Source organism: Limanda limanda, chromosome 3, assembly GCF_963576545.1.
Source record: "Limanda limanda chromosome 3, fLimLim1.1, whole genome shotgun sequence".
NCBI classification, from domain to species: domain Eukaryota; kingdom Metazoa; phylum Chordata; class Actinopteri; order Pleuronectiformes; family Pleuronectidae; genus Limanda; species Limanda limanda.
The window spans coordinates 18413515-18436391 of NC_083638.1; the positions used below are offsets into that span (position 1 = coordinate 18413515).

A 22877-nucleotide genomic window follows, 5' to 3' on the forward strand; every position below is an offset into this window, starting at 1 on the left:
GAACCGTGGGCTCTCCTCTGCAGCTCACTTTGAATATTGTGAATAGTAACTACCTTAATCCATTAGAGAATGACCCAGTTTTATTTAGATGCAGGTCTGACCTGAAGGTTCATCATGAATAATGAAGTGAGGTACGTGAGGAGCAAAGAGTGGACCGGTGTGCACAGGTCCAGTGTTCCCATGCACCCAGCATCTGTGACTCACTGCTCCTCGTGCTGCTTCAGACATGACGAACAACAATTCCTCACGGAACACACTGTACAAAGACCGTTAATATTTTATCAGCCTGAGCGAGAAGGTGCATAAACTGATGCATTATGGATGGTAAGTGGTTGTATATTCTGTATGTAGAACAAGGTTTAGATGTGTTTTCATTATCGATAATTATGATGATGATGAGGTGATAAGGTGATGCCATTGATGAAGGCGTCAGACAAACGTCTTGTTTTTATTGTCTTCATGTTAATCTATATTTTCTTCTCATTAAATATATGAAGAAAGCATGAATCAGTAAAGCAGATCTATAAATAAACTTTATTCACTTTTTTGAACATCGTGAGATTTTTCAAGTTGGATTTTTTCCACATGTTTGTTCAGGTTATCTAGTTACACTCTTTTGAAAATGTAAAGAACCAGACTATCATTCAGCCTTAGCAGAGGTTGTTATAGTTCCTTCTTTTTCTTGACTTTCCTTTTCGAGAGGATAGGACAGAGAATAATTGAACTTGATGAAAAAATAATGGCATATTTAGGGGGCTGATATTTATATTTATTTAGTGTGTGTCGTTTCATGAGGGGACTGTTGGGTCAAGGTGGAGGTATGCACTGAGTGCTCTACTAGTTCTTGTTGGTGGGACTGCTTGTTTTATTAATATTTCTATAGAGACTTCCACACAGAAACTCCTTTCAAAATGTCTCACACAATTAAGAAATTATCAAATGCAGCCAGTTATCAGATGTATTTCATACTTTCTAAATGTCATACTTTCTAAACCACTCTTTTGTGTTGAAATCTTTTTACCACTTTGACAATCAGCATGTTCTTCCAGCCAGACACCGCCCATGTAGTGCAGACACAAAGCAGCAGCAGTGGAAACAATGCAGTTTGCACAGGTTGTTCTGATGGTGGTGAGGAGGAAGAGGAGGGAAAGAAGTGAGAGGAAATGCTGAAGAGTATTTTCCCAAATCCTTCTCACCATGGGGAAGCTTTCTCTCCTTTCTTTAATGCCACACGAACAACATCTATGAAGTAATTATCCGTTAATGTCTTTTGTAATGTTTTCTTGCCTGTAAATGTTCATCATAGAGAGGAGAGCTAAAAAAAAAAAAAGTGATACAGATTGTGCAGACTAAAGCACGTATGGGATCACAATTCTTTTGAGTCCTATTAAATGGTGTATAAACAGTTAATTACCAACAACTCTAATAATCTCAATGGAAACAAGTGTTTAGTTGTTGATTCAGTGTTTTATAATTTGATTTGAATGAATATAAGTGAGGGAATAGGTCCACAGACACTGCACATGCAGAGGGTCCACAATCTATCTATATACCCCCGAACACCTCGTCAATTCAAACAAGAAAAAACACAAACACTCTGTTAGAAGCCGAAAGGTTTTAGCAGACATGCACGCAAGGTGTTTTTTGTTTTTCACAGACCTGTTGAGAGCTGTTCTCTGAATAATTCTGTCAGACCCCAGCCCGACCTGAAGTGGAGTGAGTGGGTTTATCCTGTGTTCCCCTGTTCTATAACATCAGCACAAACAGAACTGGCTAATAACACAGGTTGGCTGATAAAAGTTTCATCAGCATTACCTGATATAAAGTTATTTTTAGAGAGCTGCTGATTTAGCTCTGAAACATAAAACTCAGTCAAACGCAGACACGCTAGCCCTATCCCACATGTTACACAGTTTCCAACCATAGACAACGATATTCACAACAACAGCAGGCATATAATCATTCGGCTGTGTGTGTGTGTGTATGTGTGTGTGTGTGTGTGTGTTTCTGTGTGTGTGTGTGTGTGTGTGTCTGTGTGTGTGTGTGTGTGTGTCTGTGTGTGTGTGTGTGTGTGTGCAGTAAGGAGGTGAATTCCCAAATAGCTAAATTTAATCCAAGTTCTCTCTCTCTTTCTCTTCTTCTCTAATGTCTCATCTGTCTATTCACAAAAAAAGTTTATAAGCCGCACATTATAGATTTTTCATGTATTTGAATGTTTCAGTTTGTTTGTTGTTAATTCAGGTAATTTTTTTCAATTAATCAGTTTAAATTCAAGAAACTATTCATCTGTTTAGCACTTCATCTGTGTTAAAGCACCACTGGGTATTATACTTATAACACAACATTCCACATACAACATTCAACAAATAACAGACAGCAGGCAACATACAACATACAACACACAACATACAACATACAGCATACAACATACAGCATACAACATACAACATACAACCTAAAGCATACAGCGTCCACATACAACATACAACACACAGCATACAACATACATCATACAACATATAACATACAACATACTTCATACAACATACAGCGTACCACATACAGTAAAGCACATACAACATACAACGTACAGCAAACCAGATATAACATGTTTTTTTATCGTGTGTTAAGGGTAAAGCACATTTAAGATGTTTTTAAGTGTAAAAAGTAAAATATTGGTAAAATCTGTGTGTTTCATTTAATTTATAGTGCTATACCTCTTGTGGGCACGTTTTTTCTTTATTACAGTTTTTCTCAATTGTTAACACACAAAAAGCAAAAATTCTGCACAATTTGCACAACATTCACTTCATGTACCAATAGCTTGACCCAATTTGGCACTACTTCACACTCCCTTATCTCATTAGACTCTGACTTTCCTTCTTTACACTCTGATGTAAATTACACATCACCTTGTTGTCAAAACACTACACACAATGTTCAGTTGTTGCACACACTTCTCAAGTAAAATATCAAAGCATCAACCTACAACACACAAATACTCAAATCTCTAAACATTCAGGTCTGTTGAGCAATTTGCAATCAGGACTGCAGCATAAAAGTGCCTTCAGCCTCTGTTTTTTTTTATGAACAATGGAATACAATAGAATACAGTGTGCTCACAGTATTTATATTTTGCAGGACTGAAAGAGAACCACACCGTGGAGGAAGAACACGCATTTTCACAGCCAAACAGGAGACTGAAGTTGTAGATATGGTTTATGAGAACAATGCTATCACACTCAAATAAATAAGAACTAGGATCCTGGCTGACCATGCTACATTTAGAAACGTCCAGACCGCCAGCCTCTCTACATTGGACCGTATTCTTCATAGGAATGCCATGCGGATGAAACAAGTGAACAGGGTCCCATTCGAACGGAACACAGACGCATCAAGGAGTTACGGCGAGAGTTTGTGCTTGTTAGTACCGTTAGTATTCAGCACTGACACATGCATGTATTTTACCTGTAATCCAATATTGTTCCTTTTCTACAGTGTCTAACTGTAGCCCATTTGTTGACCTCTCTGTGTCCATTCTGTAACTTGCATTCTCATGCTGTCTGTGTCAGTACTGTACTGTTCTCTGTGTGTACTGAAATAAACCTTTTTTGCTGCATATTTGTGTGCTGTTTTATGTTTGACTATGAAAAAAGTAGGCCTACACTGAGACAGTTTACAAAAGGAGAAATGGCTAATTCTCCAGAGTCATTGTCATATATATGTTGTGTTCCATTTTGATGATTGTGTGTTCAATTTTGCACTTCAGTGTGCTGTAAATGCTTGGAAGTGTGCAAGCAAATGCTTAGTTGTGTGTACTCAATAAATGGTATGTGTGTGTCATTTGAAAATATGGCTGTGTGTACCAAATGAAAACACAAGTTCTATTTTGTGAACAGTGAAGAGATTTGATGGCAAAGAGCCATCTTGCAAAGGGAGTGTCAGGTTTAACATTTTGTGTGTGAGGTTTTGAGTTTTCTGTGTGCATTTTTGAGAAAGCCGTTATTGTTTTGAAAAACGTGTGTTAACAATTGTGAAAAACTGTAAATAATATATATTTTCACGTGTGAGGTTTGAAGGTTTGACATGTTTTGACACTGTTTGCTTTCCTGTCAGTGTGTCCCTGCCTCTCTTCTTCTTTTCTCTCTCCTCCCTCGAGTGAAGGTTCTGCATGAAAGAGAGAATCCAGGAAGACAAGTGTGTGTTCTTGAACGTCTGAGTGTGTGTGAGTGTGATTGAGGGAGAGAGAGAGAGAGAGAGAGAGAGAGAGAGAGAGAGAGAGAGAGAGTAGGAGAGAAGGAAGGTAAGCTAATGTTTGGCAGAGATAGAGGAGTGAGGTTTAGTCGACCTGTCAGGGTCGCTCATGTCATATTTCTGCTCCCTCCAGGACCCGGCCTCTCACTCTCTTTCTGGAAAATACCCTGAAACAATCTAAAATGGAATAACTGCAACTCCACGCTGAAAAACATTGGGAGCATCGTCCCTCCTCCTCTTCCTGCTGCTGCTGCCCCAAAGAGAGAAAGACAATTGAGGCGAAAGAAAGAGAATGACTAAAGATTTCAGTTTGTATCTGTGTAAGAAAGTGAAGAGGAGGCGAAGGTTTGTCCACACTGACTTATCAAACAAAAAGAACATTTTTACATATAATTATAGTGTTAGCGTGAGAGGAGAGGAGAGGAGAGGAGAGGAGAGGAGAGGAGAGGAGAGGAGAGGAGAGGAGAGGAGAGGAGAGGAGAGGAGAGGAGAGGAGAGGAGAGGAGAGGAGAGGAGAGGAGAGGAGAGGAGAGGAGAGGAGAGGAGAGGGGAGGGGAGGGGAGGAGAGGGGAGGGGAGAAGGGAGTTGAATTGAGTAGAGAGCTGTGAGTGTAGAGGAGAAGAGTGTGGAGAAGTGCAGAGAGCAGAAAAGGAGGAGGAGGAGAAGCAAGAGGAAGAGGGGGAAGGAGAGGGGGAGAAGATTTGAGGGGTGGTGAGGAAGAGGAAGAGGAGGAGAAGTGTAAACACACTCCAGATGGGATCTTTGCATCAATGAAATGTGAGTTTAAACATTTTGTTTGCATGTGATAAGGATTACATATTGCTGCTGCTGATTGTCTCTCGTGATGATGATGATGATGATGATGATGATGATGATGATGATGATGATGATGATGATGATGATGATGATGATGATGATGATGATGATGATGATGATGATGATGATGATGATGATGATGATGATGATGTGTAGTACATTGACTGGAGTCTTTTCCGTATCTTTTCTTGGTTGGTGTCGATTCTCCACGTATCACTCTTTCCTGCTTCATCTATCTTTACTTTCTCTTTCTCTAATTCCTTGTGTCTCTTTTTTTCTTACCTTATTTTTGTTCCTCCTCTCTCTCTGCTCTCTCTTCAGGTTAAGATAGTTAGTCAGAGCGCAGCAGAGGAAAGAAAGGCCATTGTCCCATTGCATTAGCATCACACACACACACGGAGAAACATGTTTAAAGTGTGATGAGAACATGTGGAGCGTGTGTGTCTCTGTGTGTGTGTGTGTGTGTGTGTGTGTGTGTGTGTGTGTGTGTGTGTGTGTGTGTGTGTGTGTGTGTGTGTGTTTGCTGATGTACACTGTGCGCTGAGCTGAAAAAGGCAAAAGGAACCAATATATTCTTCTTCACCACAAAAACAATGAGCTATTGTGACATTCCACATGATAATTTGACCTGAGTGAACGATTACAGAAAGAAATGAGAGGAGGATGCTTGTAGGTTAAGTTGCCATCCATTTCCTTTCTTTTAAATTCTGCCTTAATTGTCCATGTTGCACGGTAGTAAAGAGGTTAACACTCAACTCACAGCAACAGGGTTTAAATGGTTTAAATCCCTCTTCAGCCGGGATCTCTCTGTGTGGAGTTTGCGTGTTCACCCAGGGTTTTACTGGGTTTTCTTCAGGCATCATGGCTTCTTTGCACTGTCCAATGACACGCAGATGGAGGTTAGGTTCATGTGAGAGTCTAGATTGAGTGAGAGTGTTTTTCAACTGGGCTTGGAAGACCCAAGATCCCTCCAGGTCAAGTGGAATTATAAAATGGATGGATGGATGAATTGTCCATGAAGTGAAGAACCTCCTCCTATTCTTGTTTTGTGTAGTTTAAATCATATAAAAAAACAATACAACTTATACCTCTGCCAAAGCCCAACATCTGCTCCTGCATAGATATCAGTTCTCGAAATAGGCCTGATTTTCTCGTTAAGACCCATGAATTATTCCCTGGGAAATCAGTAAAAAAGTTGAAAATCACCCTTTACCTCTCAATGTTAAAGAAACTGATATAATATCTGGTATACCCTGATCCATACCTCATCCCCCCCGCCATGGAAAAAACATAACCTTGATTAAAAAAACATTGACATTATGAGGCACTTGCTTAAAGCTACTGTGTGTGAGAGTTAGATGATATCACTCAGATGTGTGCGATAAATATAAGCTACAGCTCATTAGCTTAGCTTAGCTTAGCATAAAGGCAGCTAAAGAAACAGTTCGCCTTGCTGTGCACCAGCTGGTACAAATATATCCACTCACTCGGACACTAACCCCATTCACTAGAATATCAGTCCAAAGACAGAGTGAAATAAACTGGGTGAGACCCGGTCATGTGTCCTCAGTGTAAACAGCTCCTGTGGTCCTGACTGTTGAAGCGGGTGATTGGCTGTAATGAGCTGGATCCAACTGTCTCAGACTAATGTCATTACATAACTGTGACGCTCAGCTGCCTGACGGTAAATCCTGGCAGGTTTTTTACTTTGTACTGACCTGTTGAGACGCATGATCATCAAGGAACATGATTGATCTGTGCAGCTTTCATTTTGAAACACAAAATAAATAGAATGAAAAGCTGAATTCAGTGGCATGATCTAAAATCTGAAAAGAGGCAGTGAGCAGGAGAGCAGGGGAGAGAAGGGCGGCCGCGGCCTGCAGCGTGTAACATCCCTAAATGACCCTGACAGCCAGTGAATTTAGAAAGTGCCAGTAGCTTGGGTTATGTTTAGATGTGTTATGTTGCAGTGCGATGTCATGTAAGCTGTAGCCATGTTCTTCCCCATGCACGTGTCGTGTTGTTGCGTTGCTTTTTCACTGTTGTGTAACATAATTACGGGCCTGAGGTGTGTTTTTAATGCTGAGCAACGTGTCAGTCTGAGATGAAACTGGGTTTTTCATTGAGTTACATGCTTTCTGAAATGTGACAAAGTGCTGACTTGTTCTTCAGTGTGATTTCAGTTTTTAGCATAGACTGTATGTAAAGATATCTTGATCGCCACCTGGTGGTCATAAATCCCAGCTTCTCCAAGTTAATGGATTGAACATACACCAAAATAAAGTCAAAGTACATTTCAAATAATTTTCTCTTAAATATCGTTTCTGTCATTTTAAGTACATTTCTTATTGTGTGTTCAAGTATATGTGTTCTGATAAGTTTGGTTTTAATTCCTATTAGGGATATACAGTATATTGGCTTCATGTAGAGGGAAGAAGTGGAGACGTGTCGTCCATCTTTATTTACAGTCTGTGGTTTTTACTGCACCTCCAGTTTTTACTGCTCAAAGTGTTGCCAAAATTTAGGCCAGTCGTCTTAGATGTTCTTTGAGAGCATCATCCATTTTTTATCTGTTGAAGTTGTGAGAGTACAATGTGCGAGTTGTTTTTTTTTTTCATTTTAGATTTTGAACCCTGAAGTCGTTTTTAGATGGAGTTTAAGGTACTTTTTTGTCATGAAGTCTGGTCGGTCCTCATGAAGTGTTTCCACTCATTATTAAAAGGCGTAATGGGGGAAAAGCTCATGTACACTCAGCCAGAACACACTCACTGAGATGTAGTTTAAGTGGTCAGCTGGGAAATTAAATCACATTCATGGAATCAGTTCTATAAAACCTTTTCAACCCTTCTCCACTGTGTTTCTGCACATGACAGAACAAACACATCTAATTTTATTTGGAAGAACAGATTCATACATTTTGGACGACAACACAAAGGAATGTTGGTGAACACTTGCAGTTATGTCATGTATCGCCGATGGGCTTCACCATTTTTTGTGAAATTCGAGAGTCATGCTTTAAGCACAGTTCAGTGAAGTGTCACCTCTGCTGTAAGTGAAGATATTACTTAGCTCTACGTAAGAGAATAGCAATTATTTAAGGTGCATATTTTCATCTGTTTTTTAAAATGCATAGGAACTGAAGATGTTTGCAGGATTTCAGTGTTGCTGAGCCCAGTACGTGAAATTACCAACACTCACCAGCTCTCATCTTGCACTGTTACACAACACTGTACCTACAGTAAGGGATGGTTGTTAATCAGCATTATCCAGGATGGAGCTTTTATTAGCTGATGAAGACAGCTTTATTCCTGAAGCAGTTTTTAAACTCGGTCAGTCAAACCGCATTATGCACCAAGCATTAGATTTATGTCACAATGAACACACAAAGTACTGTAAGTCACTTTCTATTAGTTGTGTTTATTTCTCAGAGAGTGTTTATTGTTTCTACATGTCCAAAGAGGTAACCCTGCCTGGTATTCCACCAATTGAGAAAATCTAAGAATTATTATATACACATATACATAGCAGATATCTCTTTTTAGCTTTAAATATATTTTTTTCTTTTTACTCAATTTGATTTTTTCCTTACTTTAAATACTAAAAGCAGGATTTGAAAAACCCTCAGGCATCTTTAGGATAAAACCCTGATAAGACCACTTCCTTTGTGACTCTTATTAGACTGTGGAGTGTTGGTTAACAGATCAGGTGAGACACAAGTTAAGCAGTAACATCAGAACCAGCGGAGCCTCGTCTCTTTCCTTGCTCTCTGTCACAATCCTCCTCTCCCTTCTCAGGACTATGCATAGATCTTCTCCAGGATTTCAGCTCTGTCATTTTAATTAGTCTGCATGTCACAGTGAATGGTTCTCTATACTCTCTCCTCCCAGAGAGTCTGGAATCTAACATACTGAGTAGTTATTTATCTACACACACACACACACACACACACACACACACACACACACACACACTCACACACACACACACACACACACAAACCCACATCTATATCTATAATAAGGTTATAATTCTGGATATGTATGGGGTAGTACCAGAACAACTAAGAGTCTGGTTGTGGGTCTACGTGTCTAGACAATGCTATTCAGGTATCTCCCAAAACAATTAAAAAACAAATCACTATCAGTGCTCCAAGTGTGATTTTGAGTCCCCAAAGAATCTCATTGTCTCCAGTCAACATCATGTCACGTGTGTGTGTGAGTGTGTGTGAGAGAGAGAGAGAGTGTCTGTATGTATGTGTGTGTGTGTGTGTGTGTGTGTGTGTGTGTGTGTGTCTGTGTGTGTGTGTGTGTGTGTGTGTAGAGATGTTTATGCACGTGCGTGTGTTTGTTTACAGTTTCAACAAATTGTGTAAATTGGCTGATAGCTATTTGTTGCGACCTAGTGGAACATTTCTACATATTACATTAACATCCAGCTATGCAAGGACTATAGGGATTAACAAGTGTGTATCATGGGAGGAGACTTGAAGCGGAGTTCTCTAATGCATTTAGATTCAAATGAAACGGTGTGTGTTTCACTTAAACACACAGTGTGATTGAGAGGAGCCATTGAGGCATTACAGATAGACTTATGAACCCACTAAGTTGCCAGAAAGTCAAAAAATGTGTTTGATGTTTTATTACAGGATTCTAAATCAGGACTTTGTCAATGTTGTTAACACAAACACATGAATTTACACAAAGATACTAATTATAACGACAGATTTTTGGACTTCAGGATTTTATATCATGTTTGTGCCTTTTCACCTTTCACCATCCTCTACCCTTTTCTCTCCTTCTCTCCCTCTATCGCTCCTTCGTTCTGTTCTCCTCCCTCCACAGCTCAAGCCCAGAGTCTAGGGGAGACATGAGGAAGGAACCACACTGACCTCTGCCAGAGAACACAATACAGTAAATCATGAGCGCTCCCATAACAACAAGCCCAGATATGGTGGTCTCCCAGGAGATGGCATTGCTTAGCAACCTGATGGCAGCTTACACTTTCATTGCAGGTAGGTCCACAATCAGAAAAACTGTCATGACAAAAACATTGTTAAAATCAATTCTAATGGAAGGCAGTGTAAAGAGGCTAAGACCAGGGTCATGTTTTTCAATCTATTTGCTCCGGTTAAAAGTCAGTCAGCTGAGTTCTGTACTGTCCAGTCTAAAGTTGTTCTATGTAGACGTGTACATTTTAAAACTGTGAATGTATCTCTCTCTCTCTCTCTCTCTCTCTCTCTCTCTCTCTCAATCTCTCCCTCTCTCTCTCTCTCAGACCAACCTGAGCGGGCAGCCCTGGTGTTTCTGGGTGGGGTGTCTGCCGGCCTCCTCGTCACACTCTGTGCCATCGTCTTCCAGATACACTGTCGAGCAGACTGTAACTACGGAAACAGTAACAACCCTCACCATCGCCACAAGAGCAGGCACCATCACCGTCACCACCACCATCACAGCTGTCCCCGCCATCAGCCTGGCAACAGTAATCCAGACAGCACTGCTCTTGTTGCGACTGGAGGGGCTGGGCCTGTGGGGGACAGTGAGTCAGAAGAGTGGGACGACCCGTCTGACCCGTCGGCACGACGACGCAGACGCTTTGAGAGAGCTCTGCTGCATGCCAGCATGTTCACATCGTCTGAGGGTACACACACAAACACAATGTTGACTGCACCAAGGGAAGGTAAAACAGGTCCTTCCCTCCTGAAGGAGCTCGGCTCCCAGTTTTGTGTGTAAAATGCAATGGCTTATGTGCAACAACCATATGTTCACACTGTACATATTCTGTCTACACTGTATACATTCTTTTTTTTACCCTTTACTCTTGTGGGATCCCAGCCAGAACCAGAATGTTATAGAGCACATGCTGAAGCCTTGGCCCAACAGTGTCTCAACTCAGTCAAGCTGCACTGAATTCAACACAATCGTAGATTTTAGTCCCCTTAACACCCAACCCTTTGTACGAACCCATGCTAAGATGTCCCATCCCAAGTTTCGTGGAAATCCAATCAGTAATTTTTGCTTCTTGCTCACACACAAACAAACAAAGGTACAAACCAGACAGGAGAAAAAACATAAAATGAAATCAGAATGTATTCAATGACGTTTCTCTTTTATCAAAGCTGTGGAGCTGATATGGCCCCTGATTTATACATTCCTAGATACTCCACTGACTGTTCCAGATAACAAACACATTTGAAAATTCTAGGTTCTCTGTTTTTTCTATGAAAATAAATGTCAGATATATTGATTCTCTACAATAGAATGTCTTCTCATATTCAAATTTAACATTTATGAGACTAGCCAGTGTGTTGGTGTATTTTAACATCCCTCCCTCTTTCTGTGTGTGTGTGTGTGTTTGTGTGTGTGTGTGTGTGTGTGTGTGTGTGTGTGTGTGTGTGTGTGTGTGTGTGTGTGTGTGTGTGTGTGTGTGCACGTCCCCAGAGTTGGACCGAGCCCAGCGGCTAGAACAGCGGGAAAGGATTCTCCGGGAGATCTGGATGAACGGACAACCTGACATCAGCACAGTCACTCAGAGCCTCAACAGATATTACTGACACATGTTCAGTCTGGAGGACATGAAGATGCACAGGTGGATACAAGATGGAATAAAAGTTAAACAAACAAAGTAATAAACAACTGGATGAAAGGAACATTATAACCATTGGTTCGGAGGGCAGTGTCTGCCCAAAGAAACCCTCATAGATCAAACTGGTGCAGGCAGAACTGCCTGGAGCAGTCCTCTACGGTAAAAACAACAGAAACAACACACGAGTTGTGATGGTTCAGTCCAACAACACAGGACGACTTGGAGGCGGCTGGAAGAAACGTCTTTGTGCCCTGAAAATCCAATGGGTAAAAACACAATGGGACGTACTGTAAAGACCATGGATTCTCAGGACTGTTTTTAATATAAAGAATGAAAAGAACTGGGAGAAATACCAAAACCATGTGAAACTACTGCCATAATGTTACCATCATTGAAAATTGCACAGAGGATTAGATAACTATTCAACTATTTAATCAGAGGCTTTTTACGAAACTTGGCGTTTGTACAGAGGAGGAATACGAGGCATCGTGGAGGCTGCAGCTCTGCAGCTTTTAATGAGAGTACGGATTCAAATATTCATGATACTGTGTTGTTGCACTTTTCTCAGCTCACCCTGTGTTTTTAAAAATGTTAAAATCATGAGCTGCTACTGGAACCCCTTTGTAAGGTTAAATAGAAGGGAAGGTAAACTTCAGCTCCATGCCAGGAAGGATATTCCACTTTTATGGGTGCTTTTACTGCTGCAACTTTTCATCCCTTACTAACCCGATGAATGCACATTAACAGGAGGTTGATTGAAAGAAAGGAAATGGGGATACGGGACCAAGGAGCCAGCCTACAGCTTGTGTGTAGGTTGAATCTGTAGCTTATCAGCTGTAGGTGTTGTTTAGGACAGCAGGTCATCATATCAGAAAAGATCATGCTGCCTTATTTTATTTGTCTCCTGTCTTAAAGAGCTGAAAAATATGAATACATGTTTTATTCAAGGATTTTATGAACACTGTTTTCATTACATATTATTGAGTAAAGCCCCTTATCAAAATCTAACTGTGGCTCATATTTTTTCAACTGTGTTACAGTTTTACATGTGGGAGCACAAAACTGTCAGTATGTCCAGAGAATAATGTGTCTGATCGACTTCATTCACAATTAACTTCTGAATATAACTTCACAGAAATGTATCTGGGCTCCAGGTCAGGTTGAGGCTTCCTAAAGCCAAGGAAAGGTCTGTGGTGGGCGGGGAAGTGGTGAGAACCAGCACAGGGCCTTCAGTAAACTGTGCAGCAAATTCTCCATATGATAAAATGTATGATATAATAAGAAGTGACGACCCAATCACCTCTGAGCTACAGACACAGGAACCACAAAAGAAGAGTCTGAGCAACAGCCTTCACACATCTGACTCACACCTGCTCATGAATCAAAGACACAGATTACAGACCAAATCAGACGTTGAGCTGGGCAATGTTTGTTTGGTCGCGAGACATATTTATCAAGCGTCTCACAGTCAGCTTGAGGAATTGTGCCAAAGGTTTTCCATTCTGACCCCAGGTATTGGTTAATATTTATTACATGCACGAGCATGAGCATTTGTATTTGTTGGGACAAAGCAAGATGCAAAGTGTGAACTGCAACTTTCTGAAGGAGTCAGACTACTCTTCATGCCCATCTACGGTGGCCCTGAGGTGCAAAACACAACAACAAATCAAAACAGACTACAAAAAACGATCAAAGACAAAGTAGGTATCTATCGACATGACATGTTGCTTTTTGGATGGACTGTCTTTGTGTTTTACGATTAGCAATTCAGGGCCACTGCACCAGGACCTCAGGAGAGATGAAAATCATAAAGGCCTATAGATACAATCAATATCAAATGTGTGTAGTTTTACCATGTTTTTTCATCTGCCTTCAGATAACTTATTCTGGAAATTAGGTTAAAAAAATTCAATTAATTTTGTAAGAACTCAGTCAAGTTTCTTAAAATGTGAATATTATGCAGCACAATACCTGACTCTTTGTTTTCATCAGAGTTGACAGATGAGGACACTCAGGAACTAAAGGTCGTGGACCCAGGTGCTGCAGTCCTGACGAGTCTGGCAAATAGTGACACAGAAACTGCATCATCTGACACTGACAGAGACACAACCAGACTTACCTGAGCCTTCACTACTTCATTTAACCCAACACAGAGGAAATGCAGCTGAAAAGGGAGGAAACATTTCACAGACTGAAAACTAAACTTCAAAATTCATGAATGTGAGTAGCACGTCAACAGTCAAAGTCAAAGGACTGGTACACCTACATGGCTGGACGGCTCACAAGTACACCTTGTGTCTTTAAGATGCATTTTCTTTTTTTTCATTAAAATGCAGCTAATTGAGTGTAAAAGGGAATATTTCCCTCTCTAGCGTCGCCACCTGCTGGTCGCTTTGGTTTATCATTAAACTTTTTTTTTCTGTTCGCATACTGTGATATTCTGTACTATCTCAGGCTGAAACTGCACCATCTTTTCATAAAATACATTTGAGAAGTTGAACATTTTCCTCCATTTGGGTCGCGGCCTGTCATTAAGGTGTGATGGTAGGTCCTGAAGCCAGACCAGTTGAGAACCACAGCTCTAGAGGGAGTTTCTGGCTGATTTTCTGTAAACTGTGTGTTATTTTTGTAAACAGATATTCAAAGGTCACCGAGGTAAGTCCTGTGAGAAACAAGAGTTGTCCAATGGTGCACTTACCAGTGGAGCAGGAAAACGAAGACTTGTGCAGCTTGTCTTTCAGCTTTTCATTTTCAGCTCTACGGCTGAAGGTTAACATATTCATCCTGAAGTTGAGGGTGTCTCATGTTCAGATCATCATACTCTCTCCTTTGGACAGAGAAGTCATCTTCAGCTTTAAAATTAAAAAGGGAACAATTAGCATGCAACACCCAAAGCAGACACAAGTTCAAAATAAATCAGTTGATAAATTATCTGCATATCAGGACAATGATCCAGGCTGCATTCTTGTTCTGCAACTTGAAGAAGCAGGTTGATTTGATGTTGTGTTTACGTGTCATCTCTCCTCCTTTTTCAATAGTACCTTGAATAAAACAGAAGAAAGAAATTATTACATTTGTATTCCAGCTGCTGATATTACTGTTGAATATCATGGCCATGAAAGAGTAGAAAAACGTTTTCAAAATGACAAGGAAGGGTTGCACCTTATTAATCGTACCTATCCATCTTAGCCTGGGGGTTCTGGCATTGTTTGGTGAATACAAACACAAAAAAATCCAGATGCCTCATATGCAAATAAAACACACGCACACACACACGCACACACACACACACGCACACACACACACACGCACACACATCATTAGAAGAGAGCCTGTGACCCAAGCATTTCCTTGCCAGCGACTGCTAAATGTAATTGTTGTGCATTATTGCTGTGACAATAAACTCTTGAATCTTGACAGGATCCTGTGGTAATCCTGTAGAACTTAAGTTCACTGGTAGAATATGGATTCTGACAGCCAAACTCACAACAACCAGACATTTTGATGTGGGCAACGGCTTGAAATCGGTGTTTGAAACCTGCTAACTAGTGAATGGATGGGGCACAGTGCTACTTCTGTTGTCAAGATGCATGCACATGTTTATGAGCACGACAACTGTAAAAGGGTCTATTATATACATGTGCGGGTGTGTGTTCTCGTTATGTGACCTCTTTAGGTCCTTTTCCAGTGAAAGCACTGACCTTGTGGTAAAAAAAAACACCTCTGGTGCAGCGACCACAGGGAGGACATTTAGGCTTAAAACATGGTGTAAATTACGCCGTTTCGAGTAGAATTTGAAGAATAGGGCCAACGAACACTTGAATGACGCCACAGGAGCATTACGGATGCTCTTAATGTCATTTTTCTGTAGATTTTTTACGTTTGAAGAAATTAGTCATCATTAACTTGAATTGTATTGGATTTTCCCCTAAAACTCCAAAAGGGTTTTGTGGACGCTAACACTTCAACCACCCCTCCATCGGCATAGTGGTGAGAAGATAATGACTGAATTTTCATTTTTGGGTAAACTATCCCTTTAAGGTTAGGTATAAAGTTAGGCTGTCTGCAATACATGGAAGTCCATGCAGAGTCATAATAAGGAGTGTGTGTGTACATACACATATGTAATATTTACAATTATATATATATATATATATATTTATATATATATATATATATATATGAAGGATATAAGGCTCTTCTGACTCAGTCATCAATTAAACCTGCAAATGAATCATCATGTGCATCCTATCTGTTATCAATATTGTCTAACTTTATCCTCACAAAAGAAGTTATTTCTCATCAATAAACTCAAATATTTTGCTAAAACAGTAAGTTTGGTCCCTTCATGGTGTTTTACCATCGTCTGGGTTTCACCTCTCTCCACCATCAGCAGCCTACTATCACTTTAACGGGACGGGCGGTGACGGTGGGACGGGGATGTGGAGCAGAGAGAGCGGGACTGAGACTTCTGCTGCAGCTGGACCGAGCCCTCCGGAGCACTGGGACCAGCACCCCCACCACAGCGTCCTGCAGAGACCCGGGATCCGACCTGAGCAGCTCAGAGTCCCGGTGTGAAGAGGAGCCGCCATGAGAGACTACACGGCGGCGCCGAGCAGCGGAGGAGCGTGCATGCCCTGCTGCCAAGTTTGCGTGTTCGTCTTTACCGCATTTCTCATCGTCGCAGAGCGGACTGCGAGTGAGTCCTACCTGGGACACACACACACACACACACACACACACACACACACACACACACATTCAGACCGATGCAGTGTCACTCACAGTGTGTTGGATGACTGATACGTCATGATGTGTCCCCGTGCACGTACCTGCAGTGTGTTATTTGACTTTATTGCTGTGCGCGTGCGTGTGGCAGTGTGTGTTAGTCGTGCGTGTGATGGAGGATGCAGCAGACACAGTCCAGATGACACAGCAGCCTCCTGGTGTCACGTGTGTGTTCATATCTGCAACGATCCATCATAGAAAGTTGCTTCTATTGGGTTATAAATGTTGTTATGAATTATTGAGTCAGAGCTGAGTCTGCACCAGTGCGTCTCTCTCCTGTTTTTATGCCCTGCATCTTATGAAATCCTTATGCAGCAAAACTGCAGACTCATACCAGAGTTTTGCGTTTTTTGAAACAGCTGCATCATTGCATCTTCTCAGGGATATTTCCCGAGACAAAGCAGAGCAGTGTTGTCATATTCCAGCGCCCTTTTCTTTTGGAGGTGCATGAGTGGACGGGGATATGGGCGTATCCCCCAGGTTGGGGCCTAGTGTGTCCAGACAGCCCGCCTGTTTTAGCAGCTAAAGGGGGTTCAGATTTCAAGTATGGAGGGATGGAGAGAGGGAGGGAGGGCTGCAGAGCTCCAGGCTGTGTGATGGGGGAGAGTCTGAGAGAGGAGAGGAGGCATCAGCTGCCTTGTTGACAGTACACCGTAGATGGGATGATGTACAGAACAGAGGTCATCTGAGGAAGTGGACACACCATACACACATATTTAAATATCGTCTGATCAAATGCTGCAGGTTACTTATAATGCAAACACTGCTATTCTGAGTATAACAGCGCATCAGCATCCTGCTAAATACTCTATCTGTTTATAGTATATACTGGGTTTTCATAGCAAGACACAACTTCATCTTTTGCAAATTTCCACAATAATGTTCTGCATCTAATGCTGTGACAATGATTTGTTTTGTAATCAAAGTGGTTACCTGACGTTCTGTTCAAATGAACTTAATAGTAATAGTAATACAAATGTATTATTACTATATCACAAAACAGAGCTTAGTTTATCAGTTTTCTAGAGTAAACTGTAAATAATATTGATGGCCATACAATGAATGTAAGGAGGGGAAATTAAAAGTACATTATTTGCATCATACGTTATATATTATTATATATTTACCTCTACAATATAATGGAATAGAAGTAAAATATAGTGTCAAGTTGAAAAACTCAATCTCAAAATTGTACATAAGTTTGTTTCTTGAGTAAATTTATTTATTCAGGATTCAGCACTGGGTATTTTGTTATATATGTGTCTTTATGATTTACACTGTATTACAATTATTCAGTATCATCTTAATCAGACAACAACAGCTCAAGTTACATCCTGTTACACATGTCATGAATCATTCCCAATCAGACTCCTAATGAACGTCTTTCTATGTGTTCATGGCCTGTTGGTGTATGTGTGTGTTTCTGTCTTTCCCCAGTAATCTACTGCTTTGTGTACTATCTTTGGATTGGTCACAACTACAACTACGGCCATCTTTCCGGGTTCACTGCTCTGTTCTTGTTGCCAGGTGAGTAAATATTACCTGATCGATCAATAGAAAGATTGAGATTGATATTAATACCATTCTATGGTTCCCAGGATGGGTTCCTCAGTGGCTCAGTTACATGTGGTACCTGTGCGATGGACGCATCCGCAGGAAGTCTCTCACCTGGACACATATACTGCACCTGGGTATCTTCAAAAGGTGGGTGTTCTGTGCATTTGTGTGATGGAGATCTGTCTATATGATCAATGATCAATAATTCATAAACAATCAGTGATGGTTATACTGGACCGCTTGTTGGAGTGGGCATTAACAAGGCTGTGAAATGGTGTATGATGGTCTTGATTATCGTTAAGATAATGTATCTCTCGCTCTCTGTCTCCTACTTCATTATCCTCCCTGCCTCCCCCTCATCCATGTGTGGCCTCCACAGGCTGTTGGAGTGTATGCATCTGCCTGATCGGGATTTGTATGGTGAGATCATGCAGCAGGCAGACGTATCTGGCTTACGACTCCTAGAGGCCTTGATGGTCACCCTCCCCCAGACGCTGCTGACGACCTATGTGCTCATCTGTACTGATATAGGTCTCAAATCTCCAGGTAAAGTCAATAAAGAATGTATGTGGGTGATAAGGTCTGAAACAGAAACTATAAATATGTGTAGGTGGTGTTGAAAAGTATTTAGAGTATTTCAATCAGGAGAGACTTCAGTTGAAAACAAACTAAATGTATTGACATGAACACTACGAGACTAAAGTGATGTGATGTAAATGAGAGTCCATTTGGCACTTAGACCCCTTGTGGTGTGAAGGTTGACAGAGGGTGTGGCTGCATAGTATAGGAAACCTTCCAGGGGTCGAGACTCAGGCATTGGTTGATGGGATATAGAGAACGATGAAGATCTGATGAAATGATTGACTCAGGTTGGCTTCATCAGGAATCGAGATATGGAAACTGGAGGTGACTGGGGATGAGGGTCGCAGTGAATCAATACAGTGAATCCAATACAGATTGGATGATTGAAACGTTGATTGAGATCGTGCTAAAGTCTGATTGGATCACCGGACACGACCAACTGTCAACTCATTGGAAGAGGTGGGGAGAGTGAGAGTTATGAAAGGAAAAAAACACTGTGCACTAATTGTCGAGTTTAGTTTAGTTTATTTCACACATCACAAATACAAAATACATGTATGAAATTTAAAAGATTTGTTTTGGGTGTGGTAGAGACCAGTGATGGCTCGTATGAGAACCACATGCAGATATAACAAAGCAGATATAACAAAATAAATATATGGAATTGTGAACCGTTGCCAAAATAGTATCTCAAACAATGAGGTAAATCTGAGTTTTTATGTTTCAATTTGAAAACAAATGTAGACATTCGAAGTACAAAGCACCAAACTGCAAACACAGCTGATTGGCTTATAGAGACACATTTTTCCCATAAGAATGGGTGGAGACCAAAACAGAGTCAAAAGAGATTGATTATATGGATTTGTTAGCTGGACTCCAGATCGAGGATAATGTTGCTCTGTTTCTACTTGATGTGTAAATAGTTATGTTTTTGGTCACATGCTCACTATATGTCAGATGTTCTATCTACATGTGTCCAAAACGCCAATTATCGCAGCTTTAACACTTACTAGAGCAGTGGTTCTTAACCTGGGTTCGATCGAACCCCAGGGGTTCGGTGAGTCACTCTCAGGGGTTCAGCAGGGGTCAAAACACACACAGTATAGCCCGGTTCACACTAGCAATGTCTGGTCATTTTTGTCGGCCGTCAAAAAATTGGCTGCCCACAATTTGGTAACACACAATTTTTCTTCGCCGTGTCAGATGCAAACATTTTGTTGCTTAGTAAAAATGTGTTACACAAAAGAAATTCAGGCTACTCGTATTATTCGTGACGTCACACTCCGCAGTGATAAAGCTGGTTGCAGCTGATCACGCCACATTGCTTATCTTTGATATCTGTGCTGCTTGGTGCGCTCAGTAGTCGACTTGTGGCTGTTGTGATTGTACGTCATTCAGCAGAGCCAGCTTCAACAGCAACTCTTCAGAACAACAACGCTCTCAACGTTTTGGTGTCACCAAATCGTACCACACCCCCTTATTGCCCTTGAGATACTCACACTGTTTGTTACAACGTATTTGTGCGAGCAATCCTTTTGGATAGTAGACATGAAAATTAAGAAAAGGAACAGACTTTGTTGCGAAAATGATATGAAAGTGGCACTTGCCAAGGTGAAGCCGCGCATTCCTGAACTTGTATCTGAAAGGCAACAGCAAAAGTCACATTGATTTGCAGTAAATAGTCATTGAGTTATGTTTTTGTTGGTTTTTATGGTTGGTTTTGTTCTTTGAACACATTGATTTTGTGTGCAACTGATGCATGGTTCATTTTGTGCACTAACAAATTATATTCCTATGTTTTGAAGAAATCATATGTTATTTTTCCAATTACGAAGGGTTCGGTGAATGCTCTGATGAAGCTTGCAGGGTTCAGTACCTCCAATAAGGTTAAGAACCACTGTACTAGAGTTTCCAGCGTGCATCTGCAGCAGCCTTGTGTCTAATGTACGGTGATGTATCCATGTGTTGACACTTCTTTTCCTCTCTCCTCGTCATGGCTCTCCGTCTCTCCTCTCCAGCCTCAGTGTGTTTCGTGGTGTGTTTGCTGTCTCTCGCCTGGGCCTTGGTCCTCTACGCCAGAGCCTGTTCTCTTATCAGACCGGGTCACTTACATATGACGCCTGCTGCCATTCTCTGTCGCCTGCTGTGGAGGGTGAGCACATTTATACACTTTAAATAACCAATATGTACAACATGCAGAGTTTATATAACAGTATCAGTATAATAATCCATATTTATTGGCGTGTTTTTTGAATTGTGAGAGGTAAGGATGTGACAGGGAGGTTTTCTCTGTCCGCAGGTCGGTATGTTGGGATCTCGATTCGCTGTTCTTATGCTCTTCACACGTATCTTCAAACAGTGGATACTGGGAGTCATCGGCAAGTTGCTGAAATAGTCACTTTTCTATGACATGAGCAGTTTGGTTTGTCTACAACAAGTATTTACTGTTGTTGCCTGTGGTTGTTGTTGTGTGTGTGTATGTGTCAGGTGTGCACTGGCTGGGGGCAACTTTCTGGATGGTGTCTCAGCAGACTGACATCATACGATCAACAAGTCGATGGAGAATCTTCAACCTGGTGCTAGGAGCCATTCACATCTTCCTCTTCCTCAACGTGAAGTACGGTCAATCCAGATACCGCATGGCTGGTTTCTACCTGGTACGTTTGGCTTTGTCAGGTCAGGCTTGTGTGAACGTGGATCAGACAATTGTGCAACTTCCTGTATCCATTATTGCCTCTGTCATGGAACAAAGACACATATAATAACAAATAACAAAAGAGAAACGACAGATTATTCCTCAAACTTTTGGTTGATATTCGTATTCGATGGAACACAAAACTTTTGAGAATATATAAACAGAAAAATAAATCTGGTTCAAGATTTGTTTCCCTTAACCTGACATGAGTAAGAATAATTTAATTTGGGGGAAATTGACTCTTCTCTTCTTTTCTTCTTCTTTAGGCCTAGTTTTGAGTAAAACTAATAGAAATACAGAAAATACATATAATACACATACAAATACAGACCGATATATAGATTTTTACCGTTACCGATTTTATGGAGTAAATAATTTAAATAATAGGATACATCCGTCGATACATATATTTGAAATAGATAGATAAATATTTTAAATTGTCAGTAATGACAAGTTGTTGTTATCAAACCCTTATAAAGCAACTATGTAAGTCATTATAAATAAAGAGAAAATCCATGCAACAAATTATATAGAACTTGAATTAAGAAAATAAACATTTACATATTTTCTGTTTAGTTTTATTCTGCAAAATATAAGTTTTCATGTCAGTAAACATAAACGCTGATACCGATATGTCTGTAAAAGGCTCATATAGGTAAATATCGGGGGAATTGTGTAGTGCACTTTGGTTCAAGGTGTCAATTAGTTTGATTGATATAAAAAACTAACTGATTGAAAACAATTTGACACCTATAACAAATATGGGTGACAGGTTTTAGAAGTGGTAACAATTTGTTTGTTTCTCTTTTTTTCCTCAGGTCATGTTCTTAGAGAACGCATTTCTTCTTCTGGCCTCATCCTGGATGTTTACCATGGTGTCCTGGGACACTGTTGGCATCCCAGCTGCAGTGTTCTGCAGCTTCCTCATTGGTTAGAATCACGGCCACATGCTGTACAAAATCTTCATTCACTATACGTGTGCAGTTCCTAACGCCCTTGTATCCACACCTGTATGTTCATGTGGCTGCAGGAACATTTCCTTCATTCACTCTTCAAGTCTTCCTTACTTCTGTTTACTTCTTCCTCTCTCTCCAGGAGTGATAGCGTTGGTTCTGTACTATCGTTTCCTCCATCCGAAGTCGTTTGAGATTTTTCAGAGTATTCGCCACAGAGGGCTTAGTGGAGCCTGCACAGAGCGGGGGTCTACGCTCTCATTGGAGGAGAAAGTCACACCCACTTTCCATCGCCACGCAACACTGTCTGGTCTGTTTAAAACTCCATCCATCCATCCATCATTCATCCATCTATATCTGTCTATCTAATTATGTGACTCTGGTTATTCATATTATTAGGAGGTGGGACTCTCATGGACCTTCCTATCCAATGGGAGGGCTGGAAACATCACCACTGGCTGCTGATTCGCTTAGCCCTGAAGACAGGGGATGTCACAAATATCTGGTCGCTCTATGGCGAGGGGGGACTGGCTGGACTGATGGGTCTGTCTGAAGAATTTCACTCCCCAGACGAACCATATGTCCCTCGGGTGAGTTGCATTCCTGTTGTTGAAACTGTCCTGTGAAGCCACTTTATATTTTATATTTGA

General features: G+C 40.9%; 2 protein-coding genes across 2 annotated transcripts in view; both read left to right on the forward strand.

Annotated features, from left to right (window-relative positions):
* The first annotated feature begins 10035 nt into the window (after positions 1–10035).
* eva1a (eva-1 homolog A (C. elegans)) lies at positions 10036–11620 on the forward strand. Its single transcript, XM_061068922.1, has 4 exons — positions 10036–10081; positions 10345–10461; positions 10558–10707; positions 11508–11620. Exons 1-4 carry the CDS (start codon positions 10036–10038, stop codon positions 11618–11620), a joined length of 426 nt encoding a protein of 141 aa, XP_060924905.1.
* A 4622-nt stretch (positions 11621–16242) lies between these two features.
* xkr5b (XK related 5b) overlaps positions 16243–22877 on the forward strand; it is an 8530-nt gene continuing 1895 nt past the window's right edge. The window contains exons 1-10 of the mRNA XM_061067553.1: positions 16243–16351; positions 17878–17967; positions 18039–18144; positions 18377–18543; positions 20598–20731; positions 20879–20957; positions 21067–21236; positions 22093–22204; positions 22370–22537; positions 22627–22832. Coding sequence (XP_060923536.1) covers positions 16243–16351; positions 17878–17967; positions 18039–18144; positions 18377–18543; positions 20598–20731; positions 20879–20957; positions 21067–21236; positions 22093–22204; positions 22370–22537; positions 22627–22832 — 1341 coding nt within the window. The remainder of the gene's footprint in view (positions 16352–17877; positions 17968–18038; positions 18145–18376; positions 18544–20597; positions 20732–20878; positions 20958–21066; positions 21237–22092; positions 22205–22369; positions 22538–22626; positions 22833–22877) is intronic.